Source organism: Ictidomys tridecemlineatus, chromosome 10, assembly GCF_052094955.1.
Source record: "Ictidomys tridecemlineatus isolate mIctTri1 chromosome 10, mIctTri1.hap1, whole genome shotgun sequence".
Classification (NCBI taxonomy): Eukaryota; Metazoa; Chordata; class Mammalia; order Rodentia; family Sciuridae; genus Ictidomys; species Ictidomys tridecemlineatus.
Genome location: NC_135486.1, coordinates 89,688,032 through 89,713,946, shown reverse-complemented (window position 1 = coordinate 89,713,946; position 25,915 = coordinate 89,688,032). Strand labels below are relative to the sequence as shown.

At 33.5% G+C, this 25,915-nt stretch overlaps 1 protein-coding gene across 4 annotated transcripts in view; it reads right to left on the bottom strand.

The window, feature by feature from the left end:
- Positions 1 to 8,529: 8,529 nt before the first annotated feature.
- Cul2 (cullin 2) overlaps positions 8,530 to 25,915 on the bottom strand; it is a 94,678-nt gene continuing 77,292 nt past the window's right edge. For all 4 annotated transcript variants that reach the window (XM_078023398.1, XM_005330838.3, XM_005330837.3 and 1 more), the window contains exons 13-21: positions 25,296 to 25,424; positions 25,103 to 25,189; positions 24,179 to 24,331; positions 23,873 to 23,950; positions 16,938 to 17,004; positions 13,207 to 13,409; positions 12,449 to 12,550; positions 10,628 to 10,744; positions 8,530 to 9,111 (exon numbers count right to left, since the gene is read on the bottom strand). In XM_078023398.1, the coding sequence (XP_077879524.1) occupies positions 8,980 to 9,111; positions 10,628 to 10,744; positions 12,449 to 12,550; positions 13,207 to 13,409; positions 16,938 to 17,004; positions 23,873 to 23,950; positions 24,179 to 24,331; positions 25,103 to 25,189; positions 25,296 to 25,424 (1,068 nt within the window). In that variant the 3' untranslated portion in view covers positions 8,530 to 8,979. The remainder of the gene's footprint in view (positions 9,112 to 10,627; positions 10,745 to 12,448; positions 12,551 to 13,206; positions 13,410 to 16,937; positions 17,005 to 23,872; positions 23,951 to 24,178; positions 24,332 to 25,102; positions 25,190 to 25,295; positions 25,425 to 25,915) is intronic.

Below are 25,915 nucleotides of genomic sequence, written 5' to 3'. Positions count from 1 at the left end.
TTTACTACACAGGCTATGAAAATATTATCATTTTTTTAAAAATATTTTTTTAGTTATTGATGGACTTAACTTTATTTTTATGTGGTACTGAGGATCGAACCCAGTGTCTCATGCATGCTAGGCGAGCACGCTACCACTGAGCCACAACCCCAGCAACATATCATCATTTTTTAAATGCACATATAATGGAATTACTTCCCTGATTAAAATCCCCTTAACTCAGCATACTGGTTTTCAGATTCATGAGTGCTAGCTGCTGCTTCTTACCTCAGGATCTTTGCTACCTCTATGCAGAATAAATCCTCCACCTTTATCTTACATCCTCCCAGAAGTACTCCTCATAATACCCAGTATTTTCCTTCGTAAGCCCTTACATCTATAATGATAGATTTATGAAAAAATACAAGACTAGAAGCTCCATGTGGGCATAGATCGTATCTTTTTGGTTCTCTGTAGCCATTATACTCAACATAATATGTTGGCCCTTGTAAATGTTTGCTAGACAATGAAAGGAACAGGAATTTCTTGAATGTGAATGAGATGTAAGGTCAGGGTAAAAAATTCTTAAAGAGTTTCCTAGATAATTACATCCCTTGAGTATGGAAATCTTTGTCCCTATTAGTGAAGCATGGTTTTAATAAATCCTATCTTATACCTTTGGCCTCTGACACACTTCATAAGCATAGCAATCTTTAACCTTATTAAAAAGTCTCTCCATATTAATTTTCATTCATTTAGTTACAACTCATGTGCAATAGCCTTTAGCGTTAATAATTTTAGGGTTCACAATCTTTACTTTGACTTTGCTCAAACAAGAATTTTCCTTGGAACAAAAAATTTAGAGCTGAATAAACTATCCTTTGTCAAATAGCTCAAAAATTTTATCAATCGTTAACAGTTTGATATTAACCTTAAGGATGTAGATATTGTGAAATGTTTTAAAGCTGTCCCTACAAATGTTAAATACTAAACTCACAAGTATTTTTGCCATGAATCAGCTGTGAGCCAAGATATGTCCCTTAACCATTGATATTTATATCCCCTTAAATATTTAAAGAAACTAAAATATGATTCTGTATGTGTGTCAACATGTCCCTTGAAACACTACTATAATGTTCAAATAAATGGCTCTTTCATTCTCTAAATACTTATCACCATTTGAAGTCACCACTGTAAATATTTAGATTAATACGTGACATTTTCTGTAGTTTTCTTATTAATAATGAATTTACAACTTGTTCATTACTTTCCTAAAAGGCTATTGTTTTATTTAATTAATAAATACTCTGATGTATAATTGTTTTCTTATTATACTAAGTGCAGAAGAGTAAAACAGGGCATAAGCGATTTGCAAATTAACTTATTTTTTTAATAAAATATGTATAGTAGATGGTAAGATATTTGTGTTCTACTTTTATTTCATTATTCCCTTTTATGTTCTTCCTATGCCTTGTTTTATTATTCCATTATTCAAAGGTATTTTTCTTATTTAAAACTTATATTAAATAAAGAAATCCCTGCATAAAAAAGAAACTAAAATATGAATTACTTATCATGTTATTTAACTAGAATTTTTTTCTTAAAAGTCTGGGAAAATTTCTTTATGTATGAAAGTAGTTATTTCAATTTATCTTACAGGCTATTCTAATGTAGAAAGAGACAGTTATCTAAGGTCCACAGCTTTGGATGGTTTTTAACTTCAGATTCTGCTGTAGTTTATGGTAAATTTCCTTATTTTGCTTCCTATTATAAGAAAGAAACACTGCTTATCTAACAGGATTATCTGAAGATTAAACAAAATAACATGTTGAAGCTCTTGTCATAGTTTTGACTCAATAAAGGTTAAGAAAATGAACAGAAGTATAAGAGCAGAGCTGGGATTGTGGCTCAGTAGTAAAGCACTTGCCTAGCACACATGAGGCACTAGGTTCAATCCTTAGCACCACATCAAATAAATAAATAAAATGAAGGCATTGTGTCCATCTACAACTAAAAATATATTTTTTAAAAAAGTGTAAGAGCATTGTATCATATATAGATTATAAAACAATCCCCAGGCCAAATCCCCTGTTGTTTATATTAAGCCAAATTTTTATAACACTTCATACTAAACCATACAATCTGTACCTACAGTAGTAATTAAAATATTTGGCTTCAAAGGGAAATGATAGAATGGCAATAAGGGTTGTATGTGTCTGGCTATAAAATGCATTACTAATTTACACATTATCAGTAGTAATAATCTTTTTAAAAACTGGAGTGTTTTGTTCATGTTATTTTTATATAAAAACAACTCTTAGCAAATACAAAAAAAAAGAGATACTACCTTGCATTCTATCAGATCATTGTAATATGAAATTAAAAATCAGTAATAAAATTAAAAAATAGAAGCTACTCTAATACCTGAAGACTAAATAATCTGCTATTGAATAAGAAATCAGGGATGAAATAAAAAAAATACTTAAGGGTAAATGAGAACACCAAAACAACATATCAAAACCTCTGGGACACTATGAAGGCACTCCTAAGAGTAAAGTTCACTGCATTAAGCTTATTCATTAAAAGAATACAAAGTCAAAAAAAAAAAAAAAAGAATACAAAGTCAAAGAATAAATGACCTAACATTACATTTCAAAGCCCTAGAAAAAGAAAAATCAACACCAAAAGCAGAAGACAGGAAATAATAAAATCAGAGCTGAAATCAATGAAATGAAAACAAAAATAAAAACAAAAAAAAACAATTCAAAAATATCGACAAACAAAAAGTTGGTTCTTGGAAAAAAATAAGTAAAATTGATAAACACTTAAGCCACACTAATGAAGAAAAAGAGAAAACTCAAGTTATTAAAATTCATGATGAAAAAGGAAATATCACAACAGACACTACTGAAATACAGAAGACAATTAGAAACTGTTTTGAAAATTTGTTGGGGATGCAAATCAAGTCAAGATGGCGCCTGGCACGTTGCCGGGAGGAGTGGATTATGAAGCAAAGCCAGTAAGCCATTAAGATGATGATTGGGCTGGGGATGTGGCTCAAGCGGTAGCACGCTCGCCTGGCATGCTTGCGGCCCGGGTTCGATCCTCAGTACCACATACAAACAAAGATGTTGTGTCCGCCAAAAAAAAACTAAAAAATTAAAATTAAAAAATTCTCTCTCTCCTCTCTCTATCTTAAAAAAAAAAAAAAGATGATGAGGATTCCTTAATGACTGACTGCTGTATCTAGATGGTGTTAATTAAGTTAAGCTGTGTGTAATTAGTTGGGTATATGTACCTCTGCTGTCCCACAGAGAAGCAGCTCCTGCTACCTTGGGTGCCCACTACTTTGAGTTCTCACTCAGTTCCCGCTGAGTTCACTCGAAATAAAGTAGTTCCCACTTCAACCTTCAAGTTGCTTGTCACCTCTCGGTTATTTTGCCCAGATGGACTACAGCAAAAATTTTACTTCAATAAAATAGAAAATCTTTTAGACATGGACAAATTTCTAGAGACATATCACCTACCCAAAATGAACCAGGAGGACACACACAATTTAAACAGATCAATTTCAAGCAAAGAAATAGAAGATGCCATGAAAAGCCTACCAACTAAAAAAAGCCCAGGACCAGACAGATTCTCAGCCAAGTTCTACAAGACCTTCAAAGAGGAATTAACATTAATACTCCTCAAATTATTCCATAAAATAGAAAAGGAGGGAACCCTTCCAAACTCATTCTAAGAGGCTAATATCACCCAGATACCAAAACCAGACAGACATGTATCAAGAAAATTTCAGACCAATATCCCTGATAAACAGATGTGCAAAAATTTTCAATAATATTCTGGCAAACTGCATACTAAAACATTTTTAAAAGATAGTGTACCTTGATCAAGCGGAGTTCATCCCAGGATGCAAGGTTGGTTCAACATACAGAAATCAATAAATGTAATTCATCACATCAACAGACTTAAAGACAAGAATCATATGATCATCTATAAACATGCAGAAAAAGCATTTGACAAAATACAGCACCCCTTCATTTTCAAAACACTAGAAAAACTAAAGAAAGTAGAAACATACTTAAACATTGTAAAGGCTATCTATGTTAAACCCAAGGCCAACATCATTCTAAACAGAGAAAAATTAAAAGCATTCCCTCTAAAAACTGGAACAAGACAGGCATGCCCATATCACCACATCTATTCAACATAATCCTAGAATTAGCCAGAGCAATTAGACGAAAGAAATTAAAGGAATATGAATAGGAAAAGAAGAACTAAACTATCACTATTTGCCGACAATATGATTCTATATTTAGAAGATTCAAAAAATTCCACCAGAGTTGGACACGGTGGTGTACACCTGAAATCCTAGAGGCTTGGAAGGCTGAGGCAGGAGGAGCTACTAAGTAACTCAGTGATACCCTGTCTCTAAATAAAATACAAAAAATGGCTGGGGATATGGCTCAGTGGTTGAGTGCCCCTGGGTTCAATCCCCAGTACAAAAAAAAAAAAAAAAATTTCCACCAGAAAAATTCTAGAATAAATGAATTCAGCAAAGTAGCAGGATAAAAATTAACATCCATAAGTCAAACCCGTTCCTATACACCAGTAATCAATCTACTGAAAGAGAAATTAGGAAAACTACCTCATTCACAATAGACTCAAATAAAATAAAATACTTGGGAATCAATCTAACAAAAGAGGTGAAAAGAAAGAAACAGAGAATTTAGAAGATGGAACGATCTCCCATGCTCTTGGATAGGCAGAATTAACATTGTCAAAATGGCCCTACTACCAAAAGTATTATATAGATTTAATGCAATTCCTATTAAAATCCCAATGACATTCTTCATAGAACCAGAAAAAGCAATCGTGAAATTCATTTGGAAAAATGAGAGACCCAGAATAGCCAAAGCGATCCATAGCAAGAACAGTGTGGCAGGAGGCATCACAATAATGGACCATAAACTATACTACAGAACACTAGTAACAAAACAGCATGGTAGGGGCACCAAAAGAGGCATGAAAACCAATGGTACATAGAAGACACAGAGACAAACCCACATAAATACATTTCTCAAACTAGACAAAGGTGCCAAAAACATTCATTGGAGAAAAGATAGCCTCTTCAACAAATGGTGCTGGGAAAACTGGAATTACATATGTAACAAGATGAAATTAAACCCCTCTCACCCAGCACAAAACTCAACTCAAAGTGGATCAAAGACTTAAGCACTAGAACAGAGAGACTCTGTGCCTAACAGAAGAAAAGGTAGGCCCAAATCCTTACCATGTCAGCTTAGGAACTAACTTCCTTACCAAGACTCCTAAAGCACAGGAAGTAAAATCAGTAAATGGGATGGTATCAAATTAAAAAGCTTCTTCACAACAAAGGAAACAATCAAGAACTTGAAGAGAGAGCCTATAGAATAGGAAAAAATCTTTACCATATACACCTTCAATACAGCATTCATCTCCAGAATATATAAAGAACTCAAAAAACTCAACACACACACACACACACACAAAAACCAAATAACCCAATCAATAAGTGGGCTAAGGAACTGAAGAGACAGTTCATAGAAGAAGAAATACAATTGATGAACAAATATACGAAAAAATGTTCAATATCTCTAGCAATTAGAGAAATGCAAATCAAAATTACACTGAGATTCCATCTCACTCCAGTCAGAATGACAATTATAGAGAAAAGAAGCAAAATAAATGTTGGCGAGGATGTGGCGGAAAATGTATACTCATACATTGCTGGTGGGGCTGCAAATAGGTGCAACCACTATGGAAAGCAGTATGGAGATTCCTCAGAAAACTTTGAAAGGACCCACCATTGGATCCAGCTATCCTACTCCTTGGTTTATACCCAAAGGACTTAAAATCAGCATACTACAGAGATATAGCCACGTCAATGTTTATAGCAGTTCAATTCACAATAGCTAAACTTTGGAATCAACCTACATGCCCTTCAACAAATGAATGGATGAAGAAAATATGGTATATACACATAATGGAATATTACTCAGCCTGAAAGAAGAATCAAATTATGGCATTTGTCAGTAAATGGATGGAGCTGGAGAACTTCATGCTAAGTGAAATAAGCCAAAGGCTGAATGTTTTCTCTGATATGCAGATGCTAATTCATAATAAGGGGGGAGGGGAATGCCGCAGTCTGGCTGGGCATAATTCAGGTGCCACTTGTCAAAAGAAACGAACTTTATTTTTTGAACACACACACCGCACCACACAGCTCTTCAGGAAAACCTTCAGAGCCCAACTGCCACCACCGGCTTCCCACAAGCCTCTCCACCTCCCCCACCCCTCCTGCTCTTGAGGCTGATTGGCTGGGTCTCATGGGCAGAGCCAAAAAAAGTCCCCCAATGAGCAGCTCCGTGGTCTGAAAGGGCGGGGAAACAGCCCAATGAGCTTCACCGCAGAGGAGCCAATCAGTTGGCATCTAGAAGTTTGCTGGGGCCGCTGTGAGCCAATCATCAGCTGGCAGCTGGAAGTTTGCTGGGGCCCCTTCAGCTGTGGCTCTCAACAGGGGACTAGAGAAAAACAGAGGCACTTTGGATTAGGAGAGGAGAGTAAAGTGAGAAGAGGGGGCAAAGAGGTAGGAAGGATAGCAGAATAAATTAAACATTATTACCCTATGTACACATATGATTACATGACTGGTGTGATTCCACATCATGTACAACCAGAAGAATGAGAAGTTATAGTCCACTTATGTATGAAGTCTCAAAATGCATTCTATTGTCATGTATAACTAACTAGAACAATTTTTTAAAAAGCATAAGAAAACCCTCTTCCTACCTCCTCTTTTTTTTTCATAGCTTACCAGTTTCTCCCACAAGCACTCAGCGTTGTACAGCAGGGCCTCCCAGGTTTGCACCCCGAGCTACAGTGATATTTCAGTTGCTTGAGTTAATGTGATGAGACTGCAACTCTGTCTACATTCTCCTTAGGGAAAGTGTGTGCAAAAATAAATTCTAAATATTGCTCCCTTTCTGGATAGTGACTTGGTTGAATGTATTTGTCCTCTTCTTCATGTATGTGTGTAATAGGTTTCTTTTTAAGTAAAAAGGGGAGAAAATATGAAGAAAACTTTGTCTTTTATGTAGACCTTAGTACAACTATTTTGTCCATTTTTTAAATATGATATATTTTCTTGACAATTAGATACCAGGGTAAGTCTTAATTTAACCTTTATAAGTGTCTAAGAGAAAAAGGAACCAATTGGAAAACTTACAAGTTCTCAAAACAAGCATTTTGGGTTTTGACAGTAAATGTGCAATATTATAGAGTTTGCCACTATTTCCTCTCTAGGAAGAAAGGTAAGAGAAATACACTTGATAAGTAATTTTCAGTTGATTTTTTTAGGGGGATTAAACTCAGGGCCACTTAACCACTGAGCCATACCCCAAGCCCTATGTTATATTTTATTTAGAGACAGGGTCTCACTGAGTTGCTTAGTACCTTGTTTTTGTGGAGGTTGGCTTTGAACTCAAGATTCACCTGTCTCAGCCTCCTGAGCCACTGGGATTACAGGACTGTGCCACCATGACCAGATGATTTTTAAAACACTTAACACAAGTCAGAAAAAGTGTAATCAAATAAACCAATTGTAAAAGTCATTTTTCAACAAGAGAAATTTAAATATGATCAAACCACATGTGAGGTGACTCTAAATAATTCCTGTTTATTTGTAATAATATAACTGTGGTTATTTTTTAAAAGACCTGCCTTATCTGTTAGCCATACAAACTGAAGTATTAAAAGTGAAAATGATTTGTATGGGATATTCTTTAAAATAGTCCAGCTTTACAAAATTATATGTTGTGGGGGCCAGGGGCAGATAGAATTTAAATATGACAATATACCAAAGTATTTTAATATTCCCACTAATTTATAATAAACAAAATAGAATTTCATGTCTCATATATATATATAAGTGGTACCTGATGTACCTGGCATAATGTACCAAATAGATTTGTTTTTTAAGAAAGGTTATTTAGGTTATGCACTGCAAGGCAAAGTGTGATTTACAGGAGTGGATATAGTATACCAGGTAGAGGGAAATGGAAGGAATAGATTATTATCAGAGGGTCTCCTACAACTCAGGGAAGGCAAAACTGAGATATTATTCTATATTATAATTAGTGTGTTATAAAAACAGTAGTATGACAAATGTGAATGAAAGGCTCCGTTTATACCAGGTTGATGTCACTACATACTACTCATACATGTGTCCGTGGTATAAGCATATCACTAGAAGCTGCTGATGGAATTATGTCTTCCATATTCAAAATGTTCATATCCAATGCAGGTCTAAATCCATAAAAATAAAGCATTTTTTTAATGCTGAATGCAATAATTTTAGACATTTTTCATGGAGGAGTTAATGAAAGTAAATTAAACCATTGAGATAAAAACACAAAGCTGCTTTAGATGCTTGCATCACTCATCAATATTTTTATATAGATACATATTATTTTGTGGCCATCTTGATACTCCAACCACATAAAAAAAGGCATTCTATTTCTTTATTTTTTTTATTTGACAAGCAGCAATATCATGTTTGTCATTTTAATGTAGATACAATTATTATGTTATCTGTCATATTACAATATTTAAGTTTTTATTTTATGTCCTTTAAGATACATTAAAAAAAAAAAACACATCAACTGCAAACGTGAAGGGGAGAGAAAGCATGGTACCCAACCAAATTTCCACATTTCAGCAATACTTCACTCATTCTTTTAAAAGTTTTAAGAAATGTCATAATGACATGAGCTTGAAATATCTCTAGGCATTTTCTTTTGACGCTCATGACGTGGCACTGGTGATGTTGTAAACAGCAGAAAAACAGGGGCTGCCAAATGACCAAATTATGGAGGCACAGGCCTGCTTTTTCCCACAGGAACACACCGAATGGTGATGGCAATGATCTTCTCACACCCACACTGGAGGAGAGCAACATCACGCGACGTAACTGTATTCATCTGCGGACGCTTGGCTGCGTTCAATGTATTGTTTGTCTATCAGAACTTCAATACATTTCTTAATCATGCTGATACTTGGATTAAACCTAGCTCTTGACTGGCTAATCACCTGTGTTAAGAGAGACATGGAAGTCAAACTACCACGAATGAACCAGCTATCAATAAATATTTTTAAACAATTAGAAGTAAGCTTTCTCAAGTTTACTGAGATTTTAACAAACAGACTTAACTTGGGTTATATTAACCAATATTATATTCAGCTTATATTAATTAAACTGAATAAAATCATTCAAAATAGACTTCATAGGGGAAATAAGTAAGTTGCATGAACAATATTAAATTCTATTTATTTTTTTGTGGTACTATAGATTAAAACCAGGAGTGCTCTACCACTGAGCTATATACCCAGCCCTTTTAATTTTTTTTTTAAATTTTGAGACGAGGCTAGCCCTGAACTTGCAATCCTGTTGCCTCAGTCTCTGGAATAGCTAGGATTACAGGCATCTACCACCACACACATGCTCAATATTAAATTTTTTAAGCAAAGCAAGGCAGTGTACAGGGAAAGAGTAATCAGATCTGCCAGTTTTGACATGCCAGTTGAAAAGAATTTTTATTCAAAGTAAGGAAAAAAACTGTAATGTTTACATTGTGAAAGAATTATGGTATAGAACAAAACAAAATTTAATAATGTTTATGCATAATTAAATGAAACCATAAACTAAGTAATCTATCTAAACACTCATACACATCCTCACACTTCCATTTAACTCCATTTTCTGTTTTCTGCTCAAAACATCACTTTATCTAGAAAGTTTTCTCCAACATCCCCTATATCAGGACTTTTTTGGTACTGGGGATTGAACCAAGGGGTGCTCAAAACTACTTTTGTTTTGAGACAGGGTCTCACTAAGTTATTTAGAGTCTTGCTAAATTGCTGAGGCTGGTCTTGAACTTATGATCCTCCTGCCACAGCTCCTGAGTTGCTGGAATTACAGGTGTGAGCCACCATGATAATTCCAGCAAATGGAATTTCATGTCTCTATATAAGTGGTACCTGGTGTACCATTTATATAGAGACAATAATAGAGACAATAATATATATATATATCAGGACCTCTGTATAATTCTTCTAGTTCTGTATGTCTTCCTTTCAGTGCATATTAATATAGTTTTCCATTTACTTGCTTATTGTTTGTTAATAATGTATTTCTACTCCATTATGAATTCCATAAGTGCTGTCACATCTTAGCTGCTTGGCACTACATCCCCATTGTCCAGCTCAGCACTCTATCACATGGTAAAACACTGTTGTTTACATGAAATGAATGATAATTTGATGTATTCAACTTCCTTTAATAACTGTAAAGAAGTCTCAATAAACTGTCAAGTCTGGATCTTCGAGTTTGAATTTCAATCTCCAAATTCAAGCCAAAGCAAATCCAAATTTAACACCAAAATTTTAAGAAAGTACTATTCTCATTAAATAGTGCAATATCTCTTTGATAATCTATGCTATTTGGAGATTGTGTTATGTCTGTATCATGTTTAAGAAGAAGCAGAGTTAATCTGTACATTGACAATATCCTCTACCTAAGAAGTCTTGAGGACTTTTCCCGTCTTACCTCTTGAATAAGCGCATTGTGCCGAAGCACTTTTCGTGCTTTCATGATACGAACTATAGCAGCTTGAAGATACATTTTCCGGTCCTCATCCACAGCACTTCTAGTCTGCTCCATTTCCTGTTTCAAAGAAGGAAAAATTAGCAAATGAGCCACTATCATTGAACTTGTTTTTAATTCAATTTATCAGAAAGTTAAAAGAATTTTCAATCAATAATGAGTAACAAATTACAGATATCCTGTGCCCAATATCACATAACCAATGCTAAAACATTTATTCTGGGTTATATATCACATTCGAAGGTTATTTAAAAAATTACATTATTATAAACTATAATGGTAATGTCAATAAGTAATAAAGTAGGACTTAACTGACAAAGAATAATAATTTTTCAAGAATGTTGTCCTAGCAACGATTACAGACTCTGTATCACAATGCAGATGGAGTTGTAGCAAATGCAATAATTATCTCCAAGTGCACATGGATCAAGTTTCAAGGGAAAGAGTTACGTAGGGTTCTGTTTGGCTCAAGGACAGTCATGAAGGATAGGCCAGAGAGAAGCTATCTCTGTGGAGTTCACAGAAACAGAAGCAGCAAGACATGGCAGCTGGCCATAACACGGCAATAGACTCCTCATCATAGCCTTGCAAAGATAAAATACAATCCATGAATCATAGGCAATCATTCATTAGACTTCAAGAAAACAGGATCATGAACACTTTAAGGTTCAAAGTTCATGGCCGTTAATTATCATGTGTCTCCACCATGGGAATTCTCTGCAAAGGGACTGTTATCTTATAGACCTTTATATCCTATTCTGAGTCCAAAGCTTGAAAATAAGAGGCAATCAAGAGAATAAGTGATATGAACAGTTTATGCCAGACGAAAGCAACAGTCAATGCTGAGTTTTAAAAAAACAATCATGAGCTACTCACAATGGTTCACCCAGGAATCTGGACACCACTCTAGACCTACTCAATCACAATTTGCATTTTAACAAGATCCTCAGGTAGTTCCCATTGTGCATCAAAGTTTGAGCAACATTTTCTACTTGACAACATATCTTTGAAAGAAATGAGTTCCTCCAACCTCAGAAACTTAGGCCCTAAGCAACTTAGTGAGACCTTATCTCAAAATTTTAAAAAAAGGCTGAGGATGTGGCTCAGTGGTTAATAAGTGGTTAATCCCTGGAGCTTCCCATTAGTACTACCTTTTTTTTTTTTTTGTACCGAGGATGCTTCACCACTGAGCAACATTCCAGCCCTTTTAATATTTTATTTAGAGACAGGGGTCTTGATAAGTTGCTCAGGACCTCGCTAAATTGCCAAAGGTAGCTTTGAGCTCACAATCCTTCTGCCTCAGCCCCCCGAGATAACCATTACTACTTTTTAAAAATGAAAAATGCCAACAGAGTTCTGTTAGATTGTACATTCATAAATGCAAAGAACAAAGAATAAACCAGAAAAGATGTATCCTATTATTGGTTTTGAGATACAAAGTTTTGTTTGATCTCAGGGTCAACTGAACTTGTTAAATCCAAGGTTAGAACTGGGTGTGGTGGCACCAACCTATAATCCCAGTGATTTGAGAGTTCAAAGCCAGCCTCAGCAACGTAGAAGGCACTAAGGAACTCAGTGAGACCCTGTCTCAAAACAAGCAAACAACAACAACAAAAAAGGGCTGGGGATGTGGCTCAATGATTAAATACTCCTGAGTCCAATCCCTGGTATCAAAAGGAAAAAAAAAAAAAAACACACACACACACACAAGAAAAACACAATGCTTTATCATTAAAAAACAATATGCCATTAAAAATCACTTACCTGTGGTGTATCTTTCTGCATTGATGTAGTAATTTTAAATTTTGTTCTTTTACTGCTGAAGTTCATATTTAATGAAAATGAAGATTCTGCATCGATGTCTTCCTACATTTAAAGATATATTTATAAAAAATAAGTTTACTGCAAGTAACTTGAAATTAATAATGATCAAGCATGAAGAACTAAACTCAATTTATTATTGAATTTATTAAGAGAAAAATAATTGTTAAATAAGCAAAAAGCAATTCTATTCTAACTTTAACTGAGTCTTGACATTAAGATACACTAGCGCACCTGGGACAGAATCATACTAGTTAAGGCTATATATAACATATATATCAATAGGCTGTCATTTCCGATTCAAAACCATGAAATTAAATTAACTGAACACATAAGGGGGAAGGAGAACCAGAAGGAGTTATAACAGTCTACAGTTTAAAAATTTTAGACTACAGGATTCAATCAGAATCCCATAGATGGCAATTCTTTTACAATTTTTCAGTAACATTACAGTATAGAACATTATAGTACAGGACAAATAAATCAAATCAGAAAACAGACCTAGGCACCAGCTTACATAGCATTCCCTTGACTCCTAAGTTAACAACTATATTGGGCTTGCAGGAATGTAGCTAGTTCAAGTGCATTTCAGAGAACAAAGAGGAATGACAATTATAGTCTTACTTTAAGCAGTATCAATATTCACACTTTTTTATGGGATCTTTGCAGTTTTTAAAGTTTTGGGGAACATTACCACATACCTTTTCTGAATCATGGTTAATCATTTTCACATCAAGTAATGATTTGATTGTTTTTGTCAGTTCCTTTTCATTCATCTGAGTACTGTCTTGAAGCTCTTTATAGCTGACAGTTTCACTGTTGTTAAAGGCAAGAAGAACTGCCATTTGGTATGTTGTAACCATGGCTACATATGGTTTGCCCAAATAGTTCATTTTAACTTCACCTATAATCAAGACAAAAATTGAGACAGTAAACTAATCATTCAAAGAAACATTTCAGAATTATCTGAGTAATAATTGTTTATTTCAGATATTTTCCCCCTGCAACAGAGAACCAAGGACTTCTTAAATTATTTTAAAGCCACTCCAGCTAACAATGCAGTCATTTTGCTTTGTTTGCAGGGAATGGAGGTATTACTAGTTTTGTGTATGTAATATAAATCACAATTAAGATATCATTACTTTACCCATGGGTTTTAACAATGAGGCAGCAGCATATTAGCACATGGAAAATCTTGTAAAAAAGAGTATCAAAACATGTATGTGCTTTGTAACATGTAAAAAAATATGGAAAGATAACATGCAAAAGAACTTCCTAAAGCATAAAGTCATGGTTTAGTGACTACACACAAAGTAATGAATTATAAAATAAACCAGCATGAACTTTGACTTTAAAGCTCTTCATTTTAAGTTAAGCTATATTTTACATGAAATTACTCCAGAGGCTGCATACCCTGCTCAGGGATAATTAGTAACTCTGATCAAGACTTTGTGCTTTCTTTTATTTGTTCGATATTATAAATTATAAAATAAACCAGAATGAGCTTTGACTTTAAAGCTCTTCATTCACCAACTTACTGTTACTTCACAGATGCCTGTTTTAACTTTCACTATCAGTATTATCCTTTACACCTAGACCTATTTCAAAAAGAAGTGACACTCAGAAATACGTTTCAGAATTATTTGAACAGGAACACTCAGAGAAATCCCTACTCTGAATTTTTATGAAAGGAAGCTTAACATGTTAGAAATCTACTTCCTACAAATGGCATATATTAAAAATTATCATTAAGAGTGTACTACAGCCAGGCACAGTGGTACATGCCTGTAATCCCAGTTACTCAGGAGGCTGAAGAAGGAGGATCACAAGTTTGAGGCCAGTTTCAGCAATTTTAATTTAGCAAGGTCCTAAGTACCTGAGCAAGACTCTGTCTCAAATTTGAAATTCTTGTCTCAGCCTTCCAAGTTGTTGGTATTGCAGCAGTATGCTACCACACCTAACTGGAATAGAGTCACTACCTTTTAAGGTATGTGCAACAATATGGTATATACCTTCCTTCTTTTTTTTTTTTTAATTTTGAAAGTTGCTTAGGGCCTTTAATTTTTAAGTTGCTTAGGGCCTTGCTAACTTGCTGAGGTTGGTCTTGAACTTGTGATCCTTCTGCCTCATACTCTGTGTTATTAGGATTACAGATGTGCAACACAGTGCCCAACTAGTGGTGTGATTTTCAATTTGGCAATTTTGCCAGACCTCATTTTGACAAATAATAGTAACTACCAATGTACATAACAATTTACAGTTCATAAATTGTACTAACTAGAAAAGTTAGATACTTTGTACTAACTAGAAAGGTTCATCATTTCTCAACTTATCTTTCACCAGAACTGGAATTCCTGCAACTCCTTGCCCTGCCATAAATAAAAAATAGTTATATCCAGACTATGTAATGATTTTCTTTACACTGTCTGTATATATCTCTCCAACAAGTATTTGTAGCTCTTCATCAAGTTGTTCTCTTATCATGATGCTATCTGAAGTCCTAGTCATAAATCCAATGCAATTTCCAGCATGTTCTCACTCAGTATCTCTGTCATATCTGATATCCCAGATTGTTTGCTGCTTGAAATTCTTATTTCTGTTGGTATTACACTGTCTACATTCTTCTCTGCTTGTCCTGGCTAAGTCTGATTAGTTCTTGAAAATCACTTAGATCATTTACCCAGAAGCTTTACTTCCTTAGTACCCATTTGTCACCACCATTCTATATAATACTGGAATACCCTGGGCCTTGCCTCTCTATTAAAAACATTCAAAACTTTGCACTATGACTATTTATCTGCCTTCCTACTAGACATAAGTGTTTTGAGAACTGAGGATCTGTCTACCTGGCATTTAGAAGTACCTGGACCACAGAATACATTTTGAGTTGATAAATGAATTACAAATATAAAGATGAGGAAATAGGTTTGGAGAAGTTAAGTAACATGCTGTAGGTTACATAGCTACTAAGTGGTGAGAAACCACTTAACTTCAGGTCTTCTGACTGTAAATTTCTCCAAATACTATTTTATATCCCATTTCCAATCATTTATAAATACAAAGAATTAATTTATAATACACAGATATTATAATAATTTATAATGAAATAATTTATAATTTATAATACAAAGAATTAAGCTGTTTCTTGGGTTTTCAATAACCGGAGGATACAGAAATAGGTTAAAAAGGAAAAGTTTGATTATACTGTGTGTTTTGTTAAGTGAAAGAGGTTCTTAACAAAAAAGAACACTTAGTGATGAGTCCAGGATCTAAATCAATATTTTAAAGAAGTCTTGGACCCTTATTGTCATATATGGGAACTCCAGAAAAAGCACTAAATATGGATGGTGTTTGATACCTTTTGTTAGATGAATAAATTCAAAATAAAAACAAAATGACCAGAGAGCTTCAATTCTACAAGACAAATATTCAGGGGACATAAAAGCAAACTAAATTCAGTTACATTGAAATATATTAGTTTTCTTAGAAAACAAAATCTAGAACAGTAAAAGTAAAATTTTTCTTTAGAATGAATTATGTTTACTAAATGAGAATAAAAAAAATTCAAAATATGTAAAATAGTCAACTATCACGTGACCACTTATGAAGAAACATCGAGAAACAGCTTTTTATTTAAGTGTACTAAAAACTTAGAATGTTCAATTTGTTCAATAAAATTGTGTAGATAATGCAATATGTGTTACTAACATAATGAGTCATCATATTCCAAGGTATAAATTAGTCAAACAAATAGTAAGTTACATGGTAACTTAGATGCAATCTCTCTTAGGCAAGAGGAGAAAAGTTTTCTAATGAAGATTATGGCAGATGATCAGATTTCCTTGCACCATTTCTTAAGAGATTAACACATTCCCCATTTTCATATAGAGGGAAAGTTGAGTCGTTGCATGTTTCAAAGCATAGTTTGTCAAAAAGAAATTCTGAATGTTTGCTTTGGCTAAATCTTTAGGCAACTTAGCACAACTGCACAAAATGCTCAGTCATACAGATATTAACCCTACCATAAATAAGCCAGCCCTTATTGTTCCAAAAAGAAGCAAAGAAAATTATTAAATAGTGAATAAAGTTTTCTTAAACTGGAATCTATTGAAAATTAATTGAGACATTCAAAAAAGCATTTTTTTACTGCAGTCCACTACAGTTTAACAAGTAAATAACCAGATCTCCTTATGGTGCTAGAATAGTTACTGAAATTTCTAAGGATCCTGGTATACTAACAAAATAGATTTCTTAGGAGTATCTGTATGACCCATCAAGTCTATGTTTCTAAATAAATTTCCCAATGCCTATAAAAAGTGGTTGGCTATAGAAATGTAATAAATTGTTATGAAATTTAAAAACTTCCTTTAAAAGCAGCAACATTATAAACAGCATTGTTATGAAAAACTAATTATAATTAAATGCAGTTTACCTGTACAGAGATAATGTAACCATGTGAGTTTCCTTCCACTGAAATGCTGGCTATAAAATAATTCAAACTGTAAAGAAAAGAAAATCAAATTATTTTCAGCTACTATAGCTTGTCCTACTTAGTTATCCCACATAAAAAAGTTTTAAAAGTTCACGTTAGAAGACATTATAGCCCATCTGATATACCTTGTTATTTTACAGATGAGAAAACATATCTGTGCTCATACAAACATTATCTCAGAGTTTTTGTTTTGTTTTTGAGGTATAACATTACAACAGGTTTAATAAAACCACTGATCTTTGCAAAATAATTTTATGTTAACACTTTGTGCCTGGGGTAGCAGCATCTTATACTGTGACATTCCTATACATACGTAAGTACTTCATCAAAGCATCAATATTAAAATCATAGTAGCCAAGCACAATCATGCATGTCTGTAGTCCCAGCTACTCCAGAGACTGAGGCCGAAGGACTACTTGAGCCCAGGGTTTGAGGCCACTGTAGGCAACATAGCAAGACTCTCCTTCCTTTAACAACAACAAAAAAAAAAGTAGGTGGGTGGGGCAGAATAACTTCGCCAATTGCCTGCACAAAGGTAAACAGCCACACTCACTGTAGGTTATTTTTCTTCTTGAATCATTTCTGCAGTACAGTAAATTGTTATTACTATCAGTAAAATGATACCAATCTATCCAAGCTCTTTTAATGGACAACCTTATTAAGGTTTTTCTATTAAACCACATCATTTGCAAATTTTACTTCTGGTTTAAATTCAGAAATGACATAGTCAATGATTCGTTATTTTCGAACAATATTTACTTAGACTTCATAAATTCTAATTACTGACCAAATGCACCATCACATACATTTCAGCATAAAAATGTCATAATTTTATTATATCATATTTGCCAAAAAATACTCTTACTGATGTGGCAGACCAATTAAGAGATGTGTGGCTATGAAGTATTACATATGATTTAACTTCTACACTTAAACACTAATCCAAAGAAAGTTTTAGGGAACTCTTCTTTGGATATTCTTTTGTTGATATTATTGTGAATGAGTAAATTTTAAATTCTGTCAATGTAGGTAAATCTTTTTTTTTTAAATATTTTTTTGGTTGTTGATAGGCCTTTATTTTATTTATTTATATGTGGTGCTGAGAATTAAACCCAGTGCCACACACATGCTAGGCAAGTGTGCTACCACTGAGCCACAGCCAAAGCCTCAATGTAAGTAAACCTTAAAACCTTCTTTCCTGGATTGAATGTGTAATTACTGGACATGAGTCCAAAAATACAGAGTTCATATCTTTTACAGGGGATGGGAGTATGGCTCAGTGGTAGGGCATGTGCTTAGTGTGCAAGAGGCCCAGAGTTCCAATCTCCAGTACCAAAAATAGAAAAGAAAAACGAAAAAGAGCTAGTACATAATTTATAGTAGGAAAATAATACTGAAATATGAAAAGATAAAAAGTTTATTTCTTTATAAAGCTAAAAAAATACACAACTGTAGCCAAAAAGTCAAAGTTGAGAACTGTACATATATGGTTAGCATTAAGTGCCATATGTAACATCTAAAACTTTTAGCTACATATCAAATATATTTTGAAAATAGATTTTAAAAAAGCAATTGCAACACTTTGACTATTAGCTATACTATGATCCATCCTTACTATGAAAGTTTAAAGCTCTAACCAAAAGAAATCAATAAATTGGGGCTGGAGATGTGGCTCAAGCGGTAGCACGCTCGCCTGGCATGCTTGCGGCCTGGATTCAATCTTCAGCACCACATACAAACAAGGTGTTGTGTCCGCCGAAAACTAAAAAATAAAACATTAAAAAATTCAAAAAAAAAAAAAAAGAATCAATAAATTCTTTTTGCAGTTTATTCCAAGTTTGCCTAGCTCTAGGAAGCTGAAATTTGTTGAACATGCTTTCTCTCCAGTGGCAAAGCATCCTCCTCCACCAAACCTTTTACATGATAAATAGGAAATGGCTGGCACCTGGGATACTTAAGAATTTTGTCTTCCTCCTGATTCTAATTCAGACAGCTAATCAAAGTATGTCAGAAGAGGATTCCAGAAGAAAATATGCTTGACTAATTAATAACCTTTCAGAGTGACAATAAAATTCAATTACAATATACGACTCATAATTTATCCATAAAACACAATTTATGGACAAAAAGCAAACCAAAACATCTTTAGAAATAAGAAACTCAACCTTTGAAATGTTATTTACAAACCATTTAAGTGCTGCACTAGCTTCAAGATAATGTATATTGCAAGCTCTGAAACTATGTTTTACTTTTTTATACTCCCAGCAACTAGTACTACTCAATAGGTTATATTGATGATATATGCCAAAAGGAAATATTCCTTCATCCTTAAGATTAAAATCTGATTAAAGACTCTCACACATATAACTAGTCAAGAATAAAAAAGACTAAGCTATAAATGTAATTATTATTTCACCTGGTACTACAAAGACAAAAGTTGCAAGACCTTGCTTAATTACATTGTTAAGTAATTGTATTATCAAAGTTTATTAGTAAGACATATATGATAACTAAATTTCTCACTTTAAAGTAAACAAGTAAGCCAGGCATGGTGGCCCACACCTGTAATCCCAACAACTCAGTAGGCTGAGACAGTAGGATCAAAAGTTCAAAGCCTCAGCAACATAGTAAGCCCCTAAGCAACTTAGTCAGAACTTGTCTCAAAAAATAAAAAGAGCTGTGGATATAGCTCAGTGTAAAACACCTTTGGGTTCAATCCCCAGGACCAAAATAAATAAATAAAGTAAACAAGCTAGGGGCTAGGGCTGTAACTCAGTGGCAGAGTGCTCACCTAACACATGTGAGGCACTGGGTTCAATCCTCAGTACCACATAAAAATAAATAAATAAAAATAAAGATATTATGTCCATCTACAACTAAAAGAAAAACAATTTAAAAAGTAAACAAGCTAAAGGACAGCATTTTTCAAATATCATTTCAGGATTTATTAATTAAAACTAAAAAGATCTTAAAAGTTGACATTTGATAATAAACATTCATCTCCAAAAGACAGCTAATTAATAGATTTTAATTATGTGTAAAAGAGAAGTGATTTTTGGTAAATGGCTATATTTAAGATTAAAAAATACGAATCATTTCTAAGTCAAAATAAATTAATTTACATGTGAAAATGTATACTTTTAAGTACACACATGATTTCAATTTTATGTAGTTAAAAACTTGGATTCATTAGGGGAAGAAAAAAAATATTTATATATATATGGATAAGAACTGGAGGCTTAGCTTAGTAGTAGAACACTTGCCTAGCATACTCAATTCCCTGGGTTCAATCTCCAGGACTGCAAAAAATAAAAAATAAAAAAATTTAAAAACTCCAAATATATGGATAAACTCCCTCTACTGGTACTTAGAGGAACTAAGTAGTCTTGAAATCCTAATTTTAGTCAGAAAAACTCACTTCCTATTTGTAAATGAAGAAACTAAAACTTGATAATGGTTGTAAATTAATAAAGTTCAAGGGGTTAAAAACCCTTCTTGGAAAATAATTAAAGAGAGAAGGAAAAAGGGCATAAAGTTAAAAGAGAACTATTTTTGGTGGCCCCCACTCTCTCCCTTAACTTCAACTGGAGAAGAAGGGTTTCAAAAAGAGGTAAGTTTTAATGATGGAGAAAGAGACTGATTCATTCCAAATGACTTTTTAGTAAAATTTCAATTTAAAAAGAGGTAAATTTTATTTATTTTTTAGTTGTAGTTGGACACAATACTTTTATTTCACTTATTTATTTTTATGTGGTGCTGAGGATTAAACCCAGGGTCTCGCACGTACGAGGCGAGCCCTCTATTGCTGAGCCACAATCCCGGCCCCCCAAAAGAAAAGTAAGTTTTAAGACTGTCAAAAGAGACAGTGTCAATGTTCTTTCTCCTGCCTAGTCACAAATAGATTAAAATGCTTTATCTAGCTACCCCAGGGACCTAGTTTGCAACTTCAAAACACTTAATAACCTAACATAATGTTCTGATCATCCAAAGATAGATGCTCTTCTTCATGTTATTTCTTGTAAAATGTCCCAAACTTGACTACTAAAAGTCTACCTGTGTGTGGTATCCTCAACTCTACAGCCAGTAATACTACTCTCCTCTACTATCACCACCACTGCTACAAATAAAATTGCTGTAACTATTATTTCTACTATTAGCTGCCACTGAGTATTTACTAAATACCACACTAAGTGCTTTAACGGATCATCTCATTTCATTCTCCTATCAATATTCTGAGGTTTAACAAAAGATTAAAAAGTTACTTTCCCAAAGTTAGAGTATATTTAATTTTATAACAAATATCTGAAATCAGGAAGTACGATTCTAGAGTCTACACTGTATTTAAAAAAAAAAAAAAGACAAAAATAAAATACTTGCCTTTTTCTTTCTCTTTTTTTTTTTTTTTTTTTGGTACTGGGGATTTTACCTAGGGGTGCTTTACCACTCAGCTACATTCCTTTATTTTGAGACAGGGTCTTACTAAATTGCTTATGGTCTTACAAAAGGCTACATCTGATATAATCCCACATACATGAGATATTCAAATAGGCAAATCCAGTGACAGGAAGTAAACTGCCTAGAGTGGAAGGAGAAGATAAGGGAAAAATGAACAGGAACCACTAATAAATAGAAGATTTCTTTAGGGTCAATTTTTAGGTATTGAAAATGTTCTAAAATGATGGCAGCCAAAGTCTGTGGATATTCTGCAGTTTAAGTACTCTTAATCTGAAAATCTCAAATTTCAAATGATCCAAAATCTGAAACTTTTTGAGGCTGACATGATACCACAAGCAAAAAATTCCACACTTCATATGATTCATATGGTGGGTCACAGTCAAAAGGCAGGTGTACTAAAAATACTCTATAAAAGTATCTTCAGGCCATGCACATAAAGTGTATATTGTCATAAATGAACTGTGTTTAGACTTGGTTTCATACCCATAAGATATGGTTATTCAATAATCTCAAATCTATTGGGGGAAAAAAATCTGAAAGATTTTAGTTCCTAAGCATTCTAGATAAAAATCACTGACACAAACAACAACAAGTGCTGGCGAGGATGTGGAGAAAAGGGTACTCTTGTACATTGCTGGTGGGACTGCAAATTGGTGCGGCCAATTTGGAAAGCTGTATGGAGATTGCTGGGAAAGCTGGGAATGGAACCACCATTTGACCCAGCTATTGCCCTTCTCGGACTATTCCCTGAAGACCTTAAAAGAGCATGCCACAGGGATGCTGCCATATCGATGTTCATAGCAGCAGAATTCACAATAGCTAGACTGTGGAACCAACCCAGATGCCCTTCAATAGATGAATGGATAAAAAAAATGTGGCATCTATACACAATGGAGTACTATGCAGCAATAAAAAATGACAAAATCATAGAATTTGCAGGGAAATGGATGGCACTAGAGCAGATTATGCTTAGTGAAGCTAGTCAATCCCTAAAAAACAAATACCAAATGTCTTCTTTGATATAATGAGAGCAACTATGAACAGAGAAGAGAGGAAGAGCAGGAAGAAAAGACTAACATTAAACACAGACATGAGATGGGAGGGAAAGGGAGAGAAATGGGAAATTGCATGGAAATGAAGGGAGACCCTCATTGTTATACAAAATTACATATAAGAGGTTGTGAGGGGAATGGGAAAATAAACAAGGAGAGTAATGAATTACAGAAGATGGGGTAGAGAGAGAAGATGGGAGGGGAGGGGAGGGGGGATAGTAGGGGATAGGAAAGGTAGCAGAATACAACAATTACTAATTGGGCATTATGTAAAATTGTGGATGTGTAACCGACGTGATTCTGCAATCTGCATTTGGGGTAAAATTGGGAGTTCATAACACACTTCAATCTAATGTATGAAATATGATATGTCAAGAGCTTTGTAATGTTGTGAACAACCAATAAAAAATGGATGAAAAAAAAAGAATAAAAAAAATGTTATGGAAACAAAAAAAAATCACTGACACTTTAAAGTGAATGGTATATTGTATGAATTATATAAACAGTTGTTATTAAAAAAAAAAAAAAGATGTTCTCCATGGTTTCTTTAGAAACTTTTTGGTCAGCATTCTAGGGTTTCTACTTAGTCAAAGTTTAAAGCAATTTTTACTTAAATTTCTTTTCTAGGATTATTTCTCATTCCACATACATTTATCTAAATTTCAAGGCAAAAATAAAAATATTATAAGGGGTAAATAATGTATATAAATGGTTCAAAATTCAAATGGAATTAAGATTTTTTTTTTTAATTGCTGGGTTCTAAACTTTCTTCCAATATAAAAAAGTTCTAAGTTTAAAACTGCTTAAGAATAGATATTAAGCCAGGCACAGTGGCTTACGCCTGTAATCCACATGGCTCGGGAGGCTGAGGCAGGAGTATCCTGAGTTCAAAGCCAGCCTCAGCAAAAGCAAGGTACTAAGCAATTCAGTGATACTCTGTCTCTAAATAAAATACAAAATAGGGCTGGAGATGTGGCTCAGTGGTCGAGTGCGCCTGAGTTCAATCCCCAACATCCCAGCCCAAAAAAAGGGCTGAGCATATAACTCAGTGATAAAAAAAAAAAAAAGAACAGATACTAGATTTACTAAGAATAAGAGAAAAATCATGACAAGGAACTGCTTTTATACTCTCAACATTTTAGTTTTGAGACTAGTAAACATAATAATTCATTCTTTCTGAAGGATACAGACTCTAATTTGTAAACATATTTTTCTAGCACATAAGCCATTAAGACTTAGGGAAAACACTGAAAATGATATAATACAAAAACAATTACTGGGCCTGAGGGTATGGATCAGTGTATAGTATGTGCTTAGCATGCACAACTAAAATTCCTTTGATTTGTTAATGTCTTCCTGCAAACTTACCATCTGTACACTTTTTTCTAATTCCTGGGGTATTGCAAATGTAGACGAAGGAGCCTGAGTAAGAGGCCATGCACCAGCCTAGAAGGGAAAAAAACCCAAAACTTGAAATAAAATATTTATAAAATGTTTAAGCATTAAGTTCTTTTTCCTTCCTCAAAATTTTAATAAAAATCAAAAGTATTATCATGGCACATTTCATTCTGAATCATTGTAACTATGGAAGCCATTAGGCACTCAGTTATTAATTCTTTATATCAGCATACTGAGATGATTCATAAATGCTAATAAGAAAACACATTTTCATACCTGTAGAACATATATTTGAAAACTAATTCCCAAATCTATTACTGTGTCTTGGTTTTTGATAAAATTGTTGAACTTATTGTTGAGATCAGCACTGACACTCATATCTGTATACATCCGATGTAGCTTGCTGGTAAACTCATAACCACAGGCTTGCTGTGAAAAAAAGATTCAAAAAGAAAAATAATAAATCACAATGATTAATAAGAATGTATTGCTAATGTTAGTTCTTTAAAAATCCTTGCATGTAATGCTTACACCCAAGGCCTACATTATTTAAAACCCCAAGAAGCTATTTAAAACTTCTTAAAAATTTCTTTCCTTTTCAATGTAGAAGTGAAAGAAAATACATAATTATGAAATAATTTTAAAATATTAACTTTAAACATAGAAACTATTATAACAATCCACATAGCTATTTCAACACTGCAAAATGCTTTATTACTATTAGTAAGATATCTTTTGGGCTTATACATAGCATAAATATACTTGAAAGATTATTGGCAATCCTCTAGTCACAGTCAATTAAAAAAGGAGAGTATTTAAGACATATTTTTAATATCAGCTATGAAGTGATGAAAAATTTATTTTTATCAGTGTATAAGTTAAAATGATATAAAATTAACTGAAGTTCAACTGCACTTTAATACTTATAAGGAATATTTTAGAAAATACATTTATAAGTATTATAAATTCTTGTAAAGAAACTATCTTGGAGATCTTTCCGTATCAATATATATGGAGACATTTTGTCCTTTTAATGCAGTATTTGTATCTCCCCATTATATGAATACACCAGCATACATTTAACCATCCAGTCCTTGTTGATGAATTATTTCCTGTTACTATATACAATGCTGCAATAAACGTCTTTATGTACTGGTGGAATAAATTCTAGGGCATTGGTATGTCCAAAGTTTACAATACCTTTAACTTATTGATCATGGCTTCTTCAGAATCCATAGACATAGATAACCCATGAATTAAACGTTTTGCCAGCATTCTTGCGTAGAACTACATTAAAGAAAAAATTTTAAACTTACTTCCTTTCTAATGACTTTAAGTTCAAAAATACACAAAGCAGTTGATGCAAATCAAAACTTTTCTATTTATAACTTACCTTTTGAAAAACATCCTTATCATCAATATATTTGAAAACAGTAATGAAACTCGTAAGTTTGTCTTCTACTTCATTCTCAGTCATCCCTTTTGCTGACTTCTTTAGTAAGTTGTCACAGTACTTCGCAAGCTCAAATAGAAATTGATAATAAGTCTTATAAAGGGCCCTTCTAGACTTATCATGCCTCAAAGAAGGTAAAGTGGCAACAATACAAAATAAAATCAACAGATGGAAGCTTTGACATTCTAGACTAATGTTTTAAAAATCATGAACATGAACTACTTAATTTAAAATATATGTGGCAAGGTAAATTTTAAAAACACAAAACACTAGAAGGAAAAAACAAAATAAACTCAAAAATCAAATAAAAACTGACAAAACAGGGATAAAAATAATATAAATTTCTAAAAGAACACGTAGTTGAGTTTTGAGTAGTTCTGTAATTTCTGACAAAGAACAATGACTTTTTAAAATCTTAGAATAACCTTGGAAGCAAGTTTCCTTCAAAGGTTACTAACAACTTACCAGATTTCCTACTAACTATAAATATAACAAAATCTCCATAAAAATAATGTATATTATTTCAAAGCAGATACACTCTTTGTTTTGTTTTGTTTTGT